The 14,845-nt window shown below is 51.0% G+C and overlaps 2 protein-coding genes across 2 annotated transcripts; one reads left to right on the top strand and one right to left on the bottom strand.

Moving 5' to 3' along the window:
• Positions 1-1,199: 1,199 nt before the first annotated feature.
• GGS22DRAFT_155455 (S-adenosyl-L-methionine-dependent methyltransferase) lies at positions 1,200-4,028 on the bottom strand. The gene is made up of 9 exons (XM_047960217.1): positions 3,238-4,028; positions 2,913-3,046; positions 2,727-2,818; positions 2,642-2,664; positions 2,560-2,578; positions 2,369-2,488; positions 2,001-2,309; positions 1,630-1,930; positions 1,200-1,580 (listed from the first exon to the last, which is right to left on the bottom strand). Exons 1-9 carry the CDS (start codon positions 3,583-3,585, stop codon positions 1,484-1,486), a joined length of 1,443 nt encoding a protein of 480 aa, XP_047822100.1. The 5' UTR covers positions 3,586-4,028; the 3' UTR covers positions 1,200-1,483.
• Positions 4,029-6,059: 2,031 nt separating this feature from the next.
• GGS22DRAFT_95429 (uncharacterized protein) lies at positions 6,060-14,827 on the top strand. The gene is made up of 9 exons (XM_047968518.1): positions 6,060-7,245; positions 7,300-7,720; positions 7,774-7,987; positions 8,052-8,164; positions 8,229-8,667; positions 8,744-9,196; positions 9,269-13,175; positions 13,228-13,711; positions 13,768-14,827. The coding sequence occupies exons 1-9, from the start codon at positions 6,671-6,673 to the stop codon at positions 14,677-14,679; spliced, it is 7,518 nt and encodes a 2,505-aa protein (XP_047822099.1). The 5' UTR covers positions 6,060-6,670; the 3' UTR covers positions 14,680-14,827.
• Positions 14,828-14,845: the final 18 nt, after the last annotated feature.

The following is a 14,845-nucleotide window of genomic DNA, read 5'->3' as shown; positions in this document are numbered from 1 at the left end:
CCAGCGGTGATTTACAACTCATCATACAGGGCCTCGTTTTTCGCAGTAGCCTTTCGTGCGGCCTTCCATCTTCGAACATCTTTAGCGCGGAATCGTGAGATCATCTTCATCGCCACCGGGGACCTTCGTTCTATAATCTTAGCTAGGCAGGTATGCTAGCGCCCATTATTGGAATTTCCATCAATGAGGGCCACCTTGACTGGATATAGACCGCGAAAACCTGCCGCCACAGAGCATGGCCCCACAATTTCTTCTTCGCTGTGCGAGAGACGTATGATTCAGTCTCGCCGGCGCCGAAAGCTTTTCATATATGGTTGAGAACCGGGGAAATATGAGGGGCGTGATATTGATTTGCAATGGGTCGCGGAAGCGTACGTTGTTGTTGTTGTTGTTGTTGTTGTTCACGCGCGCGTGGAGTTGAGATGGGAGCCATCATCCCATTTTTCGTCGGAGAATATACCGCAAATAGTCCTATTGGCCACCACGACAATCTATTGAATGGTTGCAATATACGCATGGGATGATTTTCATTTAACGGTGAAATTGTCTTGGTCGACTGATAATTAATTCGTCGTTTTCGTGTCGTCGAACCGCCCCATCCGGAATCACGCTTACGCTGGGGATGGCTTGGGATGCCGCGTGTTCCCGCTCTTCGCGCCGGCGTTGCACAGGCACTTCGGAGTGCCGTGGTGTGATGACCCCGAGATCATGTACATACTTTCTTGTTGGCTTTTGAACCAGCATCAGTTACTGTTTGGATATAATATTCGGAAATTTTCTAGGAACGCATGCGCTTCAATATAACGTACTTATAGTATGATTACATTGGAGTCGTCACAGATCATGTGAGGCGGTCGTGAAAAGGGGGCTGAAAGCAATGCCACCGCCCCGTTCCATATTCAGCGTTACGTTGCAACGCCGTTGGGAGGCAGGTAGAGTCTATTACAACGACACCGCTCGTAGGCCGCCAGAATGGCCGCGTCTATTCAGTAAAATATACTTGAGTTTTCAGGGAGTCGGTAACCTAGGTAATCTTATCGTATATTTGTTGATGTCTTATTTCAACCTCCAGTCTATAGATCATTCCAAGTAGGGTAGTGTACTAGGTACCTACTAGGTAGGTACTAGGTAGGTAAGGCAAAATCCATTCACATTTTACTGCGTGTTCACTCAAAATATGCATTATTGATGCAATTATTCCTCTGAAAGATGTCGGTCATCTGAAACATTTTATTTTTGTTAGGTACTAGGTAGGCTACCTAGCAGTAACCTATCATTAATGGAACACACTCTTTACGTACTCCATTGCCAATGGGGCCTCCCAATCGACCGCCCCCAAACGCCAACGCTGTCCTGCGTCTAATTCCATGCCCGTCACCTCCATTCTGCCCAATACCTATATCCTTACAATCCATTACACTATCCCTTTCACAGGATTGCAGGGTTACATCCGAATTAGACTCAATTCCTCCTTTTGTGTTTACTATGACATGGACGGCCTCGGTAGCCTCGGTGGTGTTTCCGCCGTGGCTAGGGACGATGTAGTAGATGAATGCGGCTTCTTGCAGTATACTGTCATTCTAAGTGATATCAGCAAAGACTCATTCAAAGATCAGTCATGTAACTCACAAAGTAGAATACGAATGGATGCGCGTGTTCTCAATATCCTTCCGCACTTCGATCAGTAGCCTATCCAGAGCATCTTTAGACCACCCCAACCCATTCGAAAACACGGGCCACGAGAAAACATCGATGATCTGTAGCGTATTCGCCCTCTGCATCGCGCCAATCCTCTGGCTCTGCTTCCCCGGAGGCCATGTATTAGTAGGTACGGCGTACTTCCGCTCGACGATATTCTCGAAGCCCGTGTGCTCGAGGGTACGTTTGTAATCGAGGGCGTAGAACAGGGACTTCCCTAAATGTTTGATACCTAAATTAGTAGTTAGTTTCAAGAGGACATAGAAAATAACAGAGGAGATACGGGATTGTCGAGAACTTGCCTTCGGACATGAGTTTATTCCATTTTTGGAATGCCGTGCCGTCGAGAGAGCGGTCTGAGGATTGGGCGTGAAGAATCCATTCCTGAAACTCGACCCAGCCGCCGGGCGCGAGATTCTCGTAGATCAGTCTGAACAGCTTGCGCTTATCGGTAGGCTCGCCTAAGCTTCGCACGTGGATGAAATCAAAGGGACCGCCGTACTTCCATTCATCATACACGTCTGCTACGCCGAAATGGCAGTTGGGTACGATAGGCGGTGGGACTGGATTTAGATCGATCCCAAGCACTTCGCTATCTGGGTTCCTTCGGGCTGCATAGATGTTAACACTCATGCACGGATGTAACGCCAGGGATCGAGGTGGGACGTGCCGAATTCCACGGCCCATATGCCTGTACCCGTGCCGACATCGAGGACTCTCCTCGGCTTTATTACTGGACAGAGATGTAGCTCGCCATCGTGAACTTCGACACTTATTTCATGCTGAAGGTCTGTTCGTTTGTTTGTTTGTTTAGTATATCAACCTCGAGATGGACCAATGGAAAGCGAAGGGATGTCTTACTCATGCGCTCTTGTTCTTGCTAGACGTGCATTCTGGTTAGTCCATCGATCATCGCAGCAGCTCCTAGTTTCGTCGGGCATACCTTATCCGAAGGGAGGAAGTAGTCTTGTTATATTACATGTTAGTACTATAGCCCTTTAGGATTTGGGGTTACACGGAGCACGCACTCCTGTTGAACGTGCGGCCAAACTTGTATACTATCGAGCGAAAGAATCTCGAAGAGCTCGAGCTCGAACTACTAGCGGCCTTCGTGGAATCCCTGGAGGAAGAGATAGGGTCCATAGTCAGTTTCACTTCGGTTCTCAGACAGAGAGCTATGCTGAACAGAGAGAGATTGGCCCATTTTTACTTACCTCCTTCGAGTCTGGCGGGGGGAGAGAGAAAGACCTTCATCCGGATCATGATCGTCTTCCTCATCAACACCGGCGCCATCACCTGCACCGTCAGGGTCAATCCGCGGCCACCCTTGCTCCAAGGCCGGATTGAACTATCGATATTACATATCAGCCACCCGTTATTCCGCAGGTAAGGGAAAGGGTGTCGTGTTTCGGGTTGGGCTTGCGTGTGATGAGAATGTGACAGATCAAAAAAAATGATAATAATAATAATAAGAATTGATCAACGGCCGAAAGGGGTAAAACAGCATTAGCATCAGCATTAGCGTAGCGTCGTACTCACTTGCAGTCCGGAAGATAGACCCTCGGCCGAGCTTAAGGCATACTGAAAATGGCCGGCAACATCGGCGGTAGTTGGCGATGGCGACGGTGGTCGATCTGTGCCACTGCTGGTCGTTGACATGAAAGACGGTGCTGGCGGGCTAGACGGGTGATAGGTCCCAGGGGGGTGTGCGGACAAGGTGAAATTATCGGTGTATAATGGGGAACGAGGGCTATGTGGGAGCGGGGTACGATGATGGCGAGAGGAACCCGAAGTGGCTCTGCTACTAGCCGTTGAGGGTCTCACAGCCAATAACCTATGTCTCCCTCGATCTTTTGGTGAACTTGAGGTGACGTTGGTTGCCTCCATCCGGTCAGTCGGGTCTTATCTCAAGTATTAAGTTACCTAGGGAGGTATATAGGTATATGGAGATAGACAAGTATGTATTTTGTGTGATCTGTGATCGTAACTAACGGATCAAGAGCTCAAGCGCTAGCGTCGGGCCGTTCCCGTAGTTGGAAATTCAGGTTCGTTCCCGAGGCATTTACACACCGAAGTTTGGATGAAACTTTGAAGTTTCAAACCACATGTAGGTTGGTGATCGAGAGAGGAAAAAGTAAGAATGGAACCAACTTACATTAAGTAAGCTAGCAGCACATGTAATCAAAAAATGTCACTTCATCGATGGAGGGATGATGACAGACAGGAAGCACGAAGGGGGATGGATGGAGGGGAGGGGGGGGAACAGTGACATTGGGACGCAATTCGCGTAGGAATATGTGTTAATTGGAGATGAGATTTTATTATTACAGTGATCTTTTCCTCTTTTTTCTCACTTTACCTGCCTATTCCTTTTCCCATAAGGATCCTATTGCTACAAAGTCCCTTGTCCGTAAAAGTGGACTATTATTCAAGCTCCGCTTATCCTCTATAATCTATAGGTCGAAACAGCTCTCGGAACGCGAACTAATGTTGACCCTCGTATGTGGGAGCTCAATAATACTCTTTACCGCAAACGGACAGTAGTCTGACAGGGCATCAGGGCAGCAGGGCAGCAGGGTAGTAGCAAGAAATGATATGCATACACACTTACAAGGTATGTGTGGGGCATGTATATACATACATGCGTACATATGCGCGTGGCTGTCTAGGTATTACCTAGTAAATACCTAGGTAGGTAAGATACCAAGGCATTCGCCGTCCATTCTAGTAGAGCTGAGTGTGCTGACGGACTGGACAGCTGGGGAAAGGAAAATCACCTTATTCTGTATTCTCACTCCACTCCACCAACACATCGTCATCCTCGCGGCCGCGTATGGCTTGCGAAGGGTTGCGTGGGGTGGAAAAGAAACAGAGACATACATAGTATTAGTTACAGAGGGGAAAAGGGGAAGAGTTAGAGTTACATACAATATTTCATTAATCCGAAAAAGTCGATAGTGCAACGGCGCAGTACCACACTGTTCGCTGTCCCGCTTCGCCTAACCCCTATTCTGCCCTATCATTACACAGCATTGTCTCAGCTTTGACGACAAAAGTTGCACAATTAATATATTTAAGCATAATCGATATCTGTAACGAAATCTATGACCGAATTGTCAAACGGAAGATCTCCAGCCTGGTTTTACTGTAAGTATGGATGTACCATTGGCATCGATGGTTGGTTGGTTGGTCAATGTTCTATTCGCAACGCTTATTACAATAGCCTGTAGGTCCGTGTAGATATAACGCTCCAACCGTACCATGTCACTTCCGGCTTAGCTTTGTAAGCCCTTGTCCTTGTTTCGTACGGGATTGCGGAGGGCGCTTAGCAATCGCAACTATTAGTAGGTGCGTAGAAACAATCCGGTCCGAACAAATAGTTCTCGGGTCCTACTATGTAGTTCTAGTGATGCACGTGAAGATTTTTCTCTCTCTCTTCCTCACCTTTCCTTAGCACCAACAGCCTACTTCCAGTTGACGGTCGGTTTTCGGTCGTGCGAATTGGCGGTGAAAATGCAAAGTCTTACGAACTACTATGTACGCTGCCCTCTACTATGTACTAGTCATAGTAATAGTATCACGGTAGTACCAGAGGATCAAAGACGACTGATGATTTTCGATGTCAGCAAGCAATTGCAGGACTGAGCCTACCTCGAAATGCCACCCCAGGTTTACTATTGGCCATAAGGGCGGCAGTTATATGCGTGAATGGCGTACTTAATAAGAACTCAATTATACCTCATTTATAACCGTCAGCACGTGGCGGTTGGGTCGGTTGCTCCAGGGCAACGCGGGCCGCACTTGTACGGGCTTTGCTTCGCCAGTCGCCTATCATAAGTCGTGGTCGACCTAACACTACCGGCGCGTTGCTGCAAAGCCTGCAAAGCCTGCATATCTCGCGCTCCTCTCTTCTGCAAAGGGAACGTGGTCGAGCGATTTGACACGTCAGATAGATCCCAACGGAGTGGTTCATGCGGTTCACAATTTATCGTGCGATTTTAATGTAACCTAAACCCCCTTGCAGGCGAACTGGTCCAGCTTCCGGCTTCATCCTTCAGAGGTAAGCCTGGTAATGCCTCCTGCGGGTTACCACTTCTGCTATGCCCTTTTGTGTCGCCGTTGCAGCAGGCCAAACCCTTATTAGAAAAACTGCAAATCCAGTCTGCATGGAATCTAACCTATAGCTACCTTGCAATGACGCTTAAGCCCTTGGCGTCTTTCTTTAGAGCTCTTGACGATGGATCCGTGCCGTACACGTCCATATCAAGACAGCAAACCTACATACGATCCCGTCCCGTTGGGTGTTTGACCTACCGAAAACTTGATCTTCCCATTGGTTCCGTTAGTTCCAAGACATGCAAATAACTTGTCAGCCATTTATTTCCTAGATGCTATAGGATAGCAAGATTCGCGACGGGGTCGAAATAGTTTTGAGACGAATGCAGGACTGGTCGAAATAGCGTCCAGACAGATGCGGAGCTGATGGGTAAAATAGCGTCTTAGATGTGTACTTTTAGTTTGAGTGCTTATCAAGGTTGCCGTCTTGGTCAATAGTCCCAGAGACGATGCGATGACGGTTTGCCCTACTTATCCTTACCTTATATAGGCCGGTATCTGCCATATTGGGCCATCACCGAGTTACACTATACTCTATTCAGGGACCAAGGTCAGACGACCTCAACTCAATCCTCGCTCTTGTCCGTTAAGACCGAGATTTACAACCTTTAGAAAGCTCAGACGGGCCGGCTCGAGTTGAAATAAGAACGGGCGCATCCCGTGAACTTCGGCGAAGTTGGCGCCTCCGTTTCGAAAAAAGCAATCCCCACCATCAAATCTCCTACAGCCGCCGCCCCCCCTCTCATCCTAGCAACGCGTCAAGGCGCGCGCCCTACGTTAGTTAGCCTTTGGGGAATAATCCTGGACTATTGCCGCGGGGAGCTCAGTTCCGGCCTCCCGCCTCAACTCCCTCACAATGAGCGGAAGCAGCGGCCACTCGACCTCGTATTCCTCCGCGTCCTCGAGCTTCGAGGAGATCAAAGACGCGACAGCCCCAGGATCTGTCCCGATCGCGATCTGCGGCCTTGGCATAAGGCTTTCCGGGGGCATCCGGAATGCCGACGACTTCTGGGATCTCCTGGTTAATGGCCGGGACGCCCGCGGGCCAGTTCCGAGCAGCCGGTACAATGCGGACGGGTTCGATGGCTCCCTTGGCGGCAAGGAGCGCATAGAGACCAAGTTCGGATACTATCTGGAAGATGATCTATCACGTTTCGATCCCTCTCTCTTTTCTATGACGCAGAAGGAGTTGGAGAGATGCGATCCTCAGCAACGATTGCTATTGGAGGTTACCCGCGAGTGTCTCGAAGATGCAGGTGAAACAAATTATCGTGGAAAGCCGATTGGCTGCTACGTAGGCACGTTCGGCGAGGAGTGGCAGCATATGCGAGACAAGGATGCTCAACAGGTTGGCAGCCATCTTGTCACGGGTTCTGGGGATTGGATGCTTGCCAACCGGGTTTCTTACGAGTACAATCTTAGTGGACCGAGGTGAGTCGTCATATTTGCTTGGCCCCTAACTTGCAGCTAACCGAAACATCATAGCATGGTCATAAGGACAGCCTGTTCGGCATCACTAATAGCCTTACATGAGGCTTGCAGGGCTGTCCAGTTCGGGGATGCCTCCGCCGCAGTTGTTGCTGGCACAAATCTGATATTGGGGCCTTCCCTTACTATGCTTATGACTTCGGAAGGGGTCCTATCTCCAGACGGGTCATGTAAAAGTTTTGATGCTTCGGCCAATGGCTATGCCAGAGCTGAAGGAATCACTGCCATATATGTGAAGAAGCTTACTGATGCCATCCGCGATGGCAACGCTATCAGAGCGGTCATTCGGGGCACCGCGGCGAACAGCGATGGCAAAAGCCAAGGAATGCTTGTTCCGCGAGGGGAAGCCCTCGAAGCACTTATGAGGAAGATATACTCGGATGCAGGATTAAATCCGGCTGAGACTGCGTTTGTCGAGGTATGTCTTCAATCCCCTCTTGTCATTTTTTCGGTATACTCATAACGCTATAGTGTCATGGCACCGGAACCTCTGTCGGCGATCCCATCGAAACTTCTGCGGTTGGAGAGGTTTTCGGCCACGATGGAGTTTACATTGGTTCTGTGAAGCCTAATGTAGGCCACTGTGAGGGATCTGCCGGTCTCGCCAGTTTAATTAAAGCAGTGTTAGCTCTAGAGAATAGAACGATACCCCCTAATATCAAATTCAGCACACCTAATCCTAAGAGTAAGTCTAGTCTTGCGCATCCGTAGTTAAGGAGGATCCCCCGTACTAACTATCCAACTTGTAGTCCCATTCAGAGAAAAGAAGCTCACGGTACCGACTAAACCAATACCGTTTCCCAACCACAAAGCCGAAAGAATCAGTGTGAACTCCTTTGGAATCGGAGGTTCAAACGCACACGTGAGTATCTACCTAGTCCTATCTCATCTCTATTAGCAATTTACACCTGCTAACATGACTAAAGGTCATCCTTGATTCATTTCCCAATCCAAAGCTGTCAAGAGGCTTCATACAGACAGCCAAAAGACCAGAGCTTCTTATGCTATCAGCTAATAGCCAGAATTCTCTAAAGACCCAAATAGAACTCTACCAGGAATATGTCTCCCAGCATCCATCGGCCATACGGGACATTGCGTACACATTAGCTCTCCGCCGAGAACGGCTACCGCACAGAGCATATCTGGTAATGTCCGGTGACAAGCTATTGGAAACCTCCGGCATGGTGAAAACATCAGGAAAGTTATCTCGCCGTAAAGTCACCATGGTTTTCACCGGACAGGGAAGTCAATGGGCCGAGATGGGGAAGGGATTGTTCATAACCAGCTCGGAATTTCGGGGGGATATCCATTTAATGGACGACGTCTTGAGACATTGTGCAAGGCCCCCAAGATGGACACTTGAAGGTGAGTCTTTCCTAAGACTTGAAGGAGTATCTTATAGCAGTGTGTTGACATTTAACTTTCTCTTGCCCCTATTTAGCTGAGATACTCAAGCCCTTTGAAATCAGCGGGATCAACAGAGCTGAGCTGGCACAGCCTATGTGTACCGCGCTTCAAATAGCGATCTTCCGACAACTGAAGCGTCTTGGTGTCATACCTACTGCAGTTGTGGGACACTCGAGCGGTGAAATCGCCGCTGCGTATGCCGCTGGATTCATTTCCCTCGAATTCGCTGTCAAGGCTGCATACTATCGTGGTCTAGTGTCTTCAAAGAGCACGTCCAGGGATGGCTCTATGGCTGCTATCGGACTTGGAGCTAAAGAAGTAGCGAGGCTTCTACCGGAAGGTGTCGTCGTCGCGTGCGAAAATAGCCCTCACAGCACGACGATATCAGGAGACCGCGCATTGGTCGAGCAGACGGTGTCTACGATCAAAGCAGTTAAGCCGGATACCTTCGCTCGCATGCTGAAAGTCGACATGGCATATCATTCCCGTAAGTGGAAAGTTCAGCTGCTCAGCTCTCGTCCGAATATGTCGATTTCAGCTAACCACATTGCTTTTACAGATCACATGGATCCCCTAGCTAAGGACTACCTGCACATGCTCCGGCAGGAAAAGACTCCATCCGATAGCGGGGCGGGGCTTCGTCGTCGATCAATATTCATGTCGAGTGTCACCGCCAAGGTGATTGACAATCCAACAGATCTAGGCCCGGAGTACTGGGTCGCCAACCTGGTCTCTCCAGTTCGCTTTAGGACAGCTGTTAAGAACCTTTTCGAGCTACGAGGCGACTCGGACGTCCTATTGGAGATTGGACCTCACGGTGCCTTAGCCGGTCCCTTACGCCAGATCTGCACTGCAGGTTCGTGGCAGTGCAATTATGTAGCGGTCCAAAACCGGGGTAGCGACAGCGCCGTGTCTCTGCTAGCTGCATTAGGTCGACTTTTTCAGGAGAATGTAACTATCGATTTTGCCCCTCTCTTCTCGGGTGGCCGCGTTGTTCCGGGACTCCCGTCGTATGCGTGGGACCGCAGCGGACAATCCTTTTGGAACGAAAGCCGGTTGTCGACAGCGTGGCGGCATCGCAAGTACCCTCATCATTGCGTACTTGGTGTGAGGGACCCACAATCGCCGGATGCTGAGCCGCTCTGGAGAAATGTTCTGCATCTCGACGACGCACCTTGGCTTGTCGACCACAAGGTATCACAGGATGTCGTCTTCCCTTTCGCCGGGTATGTCGCTACAGCTGGCGAGGCGATTCGGCAAGTGGCTGGCGCCGATTTGGGGTCGAGTTACCATATTCGCCATTTAGTAGTCCGTACAGCTCTCGTCCTAACTGATTCTAAGCCGGCAGAGATAGTCACAACATTGCGACAAAAACGTCTCACGGACAACGATGAATCCCAATGGTATGAGTTTAACATCACATCATATAGTGGCTCTGCCTGGATAAAGCACTGCACGGGAGAGATTAAACATGTCGAAGGGCTTAACAATACTCCCTCTTCGGCCCCTAAGGGGCTCCCTCGCAAGCTATCTAGCCCAACATTCTACGAAACAATGGAACGGAATGGCTTCATCTACGGTCCCGAATTCCAATCTCTTACAGATATTGCTACGTCCACCACAGAGCAGATTGCCGAGGCCAAGATTATTGACAAGCATAATCATGCATCCGAGCCATTCTCTCTTCACCCCGTAGCAATTGACGGCTGCTTGCAACTTCTCATGATCGCAACAGCTCAGGGACTCTGCCGCAATTTCAATGGTCTTGCAGTGCCAACATCAATCGAGGAACTCATCATTTCTCGGGGCGCATCGGAAATGCATGCGCGCGCTTGGACTAAGAAGGGTGATCTCCGCCTCGGTGAAGTCGAGTGTGTCGCAGATGGACATGTAGTACTAAAGATGCGCGGTCTGCAACTAACGCCACTCGAAGAAGATGACATAGCCACCGAGTCGATAGATAAACACGCGGCAGCACACGTCCAGTGGCTTCCCGATTTCGACTTCGTAGACCACAGATCGCTATTCGCCGCGCCCAAGCCTCACCGGGCGCATCTTAGCATGCAGCAGGAGCTCGCTTTCCTATGCATGGTGCAAGAGGTGAAAGCCGTAGAAGGCATCAAGCCGTGCCAGCCCCATTTTGCCAAGCTGCGCGACTGGATGAAGAAAGAGATTCAAGATGCCGTTGTCGGGAAGAGCTCGTTCCCACTCGTTGACAACCCGGCGCGTCTGCTAGAGCTAAGTTCCGAGGAGCAGCGGAAAATGATAGATTCGCATTTGGCGATCCTCGAGAAGGGATATCACAGCGCGCTTTCTGTTGGACTTAAGCGCGTTTTAGACCATGCGGCTGAGATTTTCGCTGGGACACGCGAGACCCTCGATGTGCTGATGCAGGGCAACCTACTAGCTGAGATCTACAACCATACGAGTTTCGGGTATGGCGATTTCGTACGTCTACTTTCCAACACGCGGCCAAACCTGCGCATCCTCGAAGTCGGTGCCGGTACGGGAGGCACGACGGAGCTTATCTTGCGCGGACTCGTTGATGAGGGCGGGTTCCCTATTTACTCAGTTTATACGTTTACAGATGTCTCATCTGGCTTCTTAGTCAAGGCCCGCGAGCGATTCTCGTATGCCCCTAATATGGAGTACAAGGTCCTCGATATCAGCAAATCGCCTGCTGAGCAGGGGTTCAAGATCGGAGAAAAGGAGTCTTATGATTTGATTCTAGCGGCGAACGTTGTCCATGCAACACCGTTCATCACAGAGACTCTCGGGAACATAAAATCATTGTTAAAACCGGATGGAATGCTGGTGCTAACAGAACTTTTGCCAACACTGCGGACGGCGAATTATATGTTCGGTCACTTCGCTGGGTGGTGGCTTGGCGAGGCCGATGCTAGACCGGCTAACCCCTTAATACCGGTTGAGCGTTGGGGTAGAGAACTAAAGAGTGCTGGATTCGCTGGTGTAGATTCATTCGTCGCTGACGATGAAGCTCCCTACAACCAGATCGTCACTATCGTGTCTCGGCCACAACCTAAGAGTGAACCATCATCGAAGCGAGTCACTCTCCTATGCGAGAACGAGGAATCAAGCGTAGCAAGCACCCTGAAAACTTCTCTCCAGAGCTCCGGATGGGAAGTCACACCATGTCGACTAACATCCACACCTCCCGCCGACCAAGACATCATCTCGTGCCTCAACCTCGAAAGCGAGTGGTTCACCAACCTAACCAAAGAGAACTTCGCCCACCTCCAAAAATTCGCCAAGGCCGTCGAGCAACAAAAGATCCTATGGCTCGCACACCCAGTGCAAATCCGGTGCACAGACCCGCGTCCCGCAACCTTCATCGGCGCGGCCCGCAGTCTCCGCGCCGAAACCGTACCGGGGCTCAGCACCCTCGAGATCAGCGCCTCGGAGCCCAACTTCAGCGACCTAGTGCTCAAAGTATTCGCCAAGATCCAGTCGCAAGAAGACATCGGAACCCTCGGCCCAGACCGAGAATTCGCCGTCGAAAACGCACAAATCTGCATCCCGCGATACCACCCCTTCTCACTAACCGAGCGTCTCAAAGACAGGAGCAGTAGCACTCGACCTAAAACCCCCGTAGAAGGAGAGGAGAACACCCGAACCGCACTAACCGTCGGCAAAGTCGGCTCAATGGAAACCCTGCACTGGATCGACGAACCCTTGCCTCCCACCCTACCACCCGACCACGTCGAGATATCCACGCGCGCCGTAGGTCTCAACTTCCGAGACGTCGTCCTCGCGCGCGGGATCCTGCAATCCCCGACATCGACACGCATCCCACTAGGCTACGAGCTCGCGGGCGTAATCACAAAAGTCGGGTCCGCAGTGACGGACCTAGCGCCCGGGGACCGGGTAATGGCGCTCTGCAACGGGTGTCTCGCGACGCGGAACATTGCCCCCGCCGAAATCGTCATGAAGATCCCGGACTCGCTGTCTTTTGCGTCTGCGGCTACTATCCCCGTGTGTTTCGGGACGGTGATCTATGCGTTGATTGATATAGGGCGCGTGGAGCGGGGACAGAGTGTTTTGATACACTCTGCGTGTGGCGGGGTCGGGATCGCGGCGTTGCAGGTTTGTGGGATGTTGGGGGCGCGGGTGTATGCGACTGTGGGGAGCGAGAGGAAGGTCAGGTTTTTGATGGACCGGTTTGGGGTTCCGAGGGAGAGGATCTTTAATTCCCGCGATGCTGGGTTTGCGGAGGGGGTTATGCGGGAGACGGGCGGACGGGGTGTCGATTTGGTGCTGAATTCGCTTTCGGGCGAGTTGTTGCATGAGTCCTGGCGCTGTGTGGCCAAGTTTGGGATTATGGTCGAGCTCGGGTTGAGGGACTCGATGGGCTCCGGCAGTTTGAATATGTTGCCGTTTGCGGAGAATCGCTCGTATCATGGTGTTAATTTGTCGGAGTTTAGGGAGCGGCCGAAGTGGTTGAGGAGGTAAGTTTTCCTGCATTCTGTTGGTGTCATCTCATTACTTACGATTTATCAGGCTATTAAACACCTTCGTCGACTTTTACAAGCAAGGATTACTCCAGCCGATCGATCCCGTGGCAACATTCGACGCGAAGCAAATCTCGAGGGCATTCCGTCACCTAGAAGACGGCGACCATCTCGGCAAAGTCACGGTATCCTTCTCTCCCCCTGGCACCGGTTCTCCCCTTGAATCGGTACCCCAGCGCCGTAACATCAAATTTGATCCCGCTGCTACCTATCTCCTCGTCGGTGGTGTTGGTGGTCTAGGTAGATCCATAGCGACATGGATGGTGGAGCGAGGCGCACGCAGTCTAACGTTCCTCTCTCGCAGCGCCGGTCTTAGCGAAGTCAGCAAGGCCTTGTTCACAGAACTCGAGTCTATGGGATGTTCTGTCACAGCTGTTGCCGGACGCGTTGATCGGATAGACGACGTGCAGGGGGCAGTACACCGATCAAGATCTCCTATCAAGGGAGTGATACAATTAGCCATGGTCCTAAGGGTAAGATTTCTCTCGAATTATCACAGCATGAGGAGCGTACTAACAAAGCCTCATAGGATATGCCACTAGTAGACATGGAGTGGTCTCAATGGCAAGACGCACTCGCGCCCAAGGTCGACGGCACCTGGAATCTCCACCGCGCGTTCGAATCCAAGAAGCTAGATTTCTTCTTCCTAGCCAGCTCGCTCGTCACTGTCGCCGATTCCGTCGGACAAGGTAACTACGTCGCAGCAAGCATGTTCATCGAAGCCTTCTGTCGATACCGGCACTCCCTAGGCCTACCCGCTTCCGTCCTCAACATCGGACCCATCCGCGACGTCGGGTTCGTAGCCGAGAACGCCCAGGCCATGCAGAACATCCGAGCCCAAGGCCTGCCTCTTCTCAGCGAGCGCGAGTTCCTCGACTTCTTAGAACTAAGTCTCTTGGACAGCCATCCCACGGAGTCTGCCACCGCAGCGCCTCTTACGGTTCCGCCGAAGCCGTGGTATAACAGCACGCAAGTAATAATGGGACTGCGATCGGAGCAAGACCTCGACGACCCGAACACGCGGACGATGTGGCGGCGCGACCGACGCATGGGGTTGTACCATAACGTGCGGATCGAAAACACAGCCAAGACGAGCGAAAGCGACGCGCTGCAAGAGTTCCTAGCGCGAGTCGCCGGAGAGGGCGGGAAGGCGCTCCTGAAGGAAGAGAAGAGCCTCGACTTCTTGGCCCATGAGATTGGCAGGAAGATCTACGATTTCTTGCTTAGGCCCGACGAGGAGGTTGATGTGAGCTTGACGTTGGCGCAGATGGGACTTGATTCGCTCATGGCGATTGAGTTGAGGCGCTGGTTTAAGGGCGCGTTCGGACTCGTGATCAGTGTGTTAGAGATTGTTGGAAGTGGCACGTTGGTTCAGCTTGCGGGATTGGTGGTGGATAAATTGGTCGAAAAGCTTGAGAGCGAGGTGCAGAAGGCTGCGTAATGTGATTGTTATTCTGTATTTTCAGGGGTTGGAACTGGGTTAGGTGGGAGTTGGTTAACAGTCATTCGTTTACCCCTATGATACCTTGTAATCATTTTCACTGTTGGTCGGGTCATAGCGGGTTTATTATCATGCTGGTATGACTAGATGAGTTTCATGAGGAGGT

Source organism: Annulohypoxylon maeteangense, assembly GCF_022496945.1.
Source record: "Annulohypoxylon maeteangense strain CBS 123835 unplaced genomic scaffold GGS22scaffold_3, whole genome shotgun sequence".
NCBI classification, from domain to species: domain Eukaryota; kingdom Fungi; phylum Ascomycota; class Sordariomycetes; order Xylariales; family Hypoxylaceae; genus Annulohypoxylon; species Annulohypoxylon maeteangense.
This window is presented reverse-complemented; position numbering and strand designations above follow the sequence as displayed.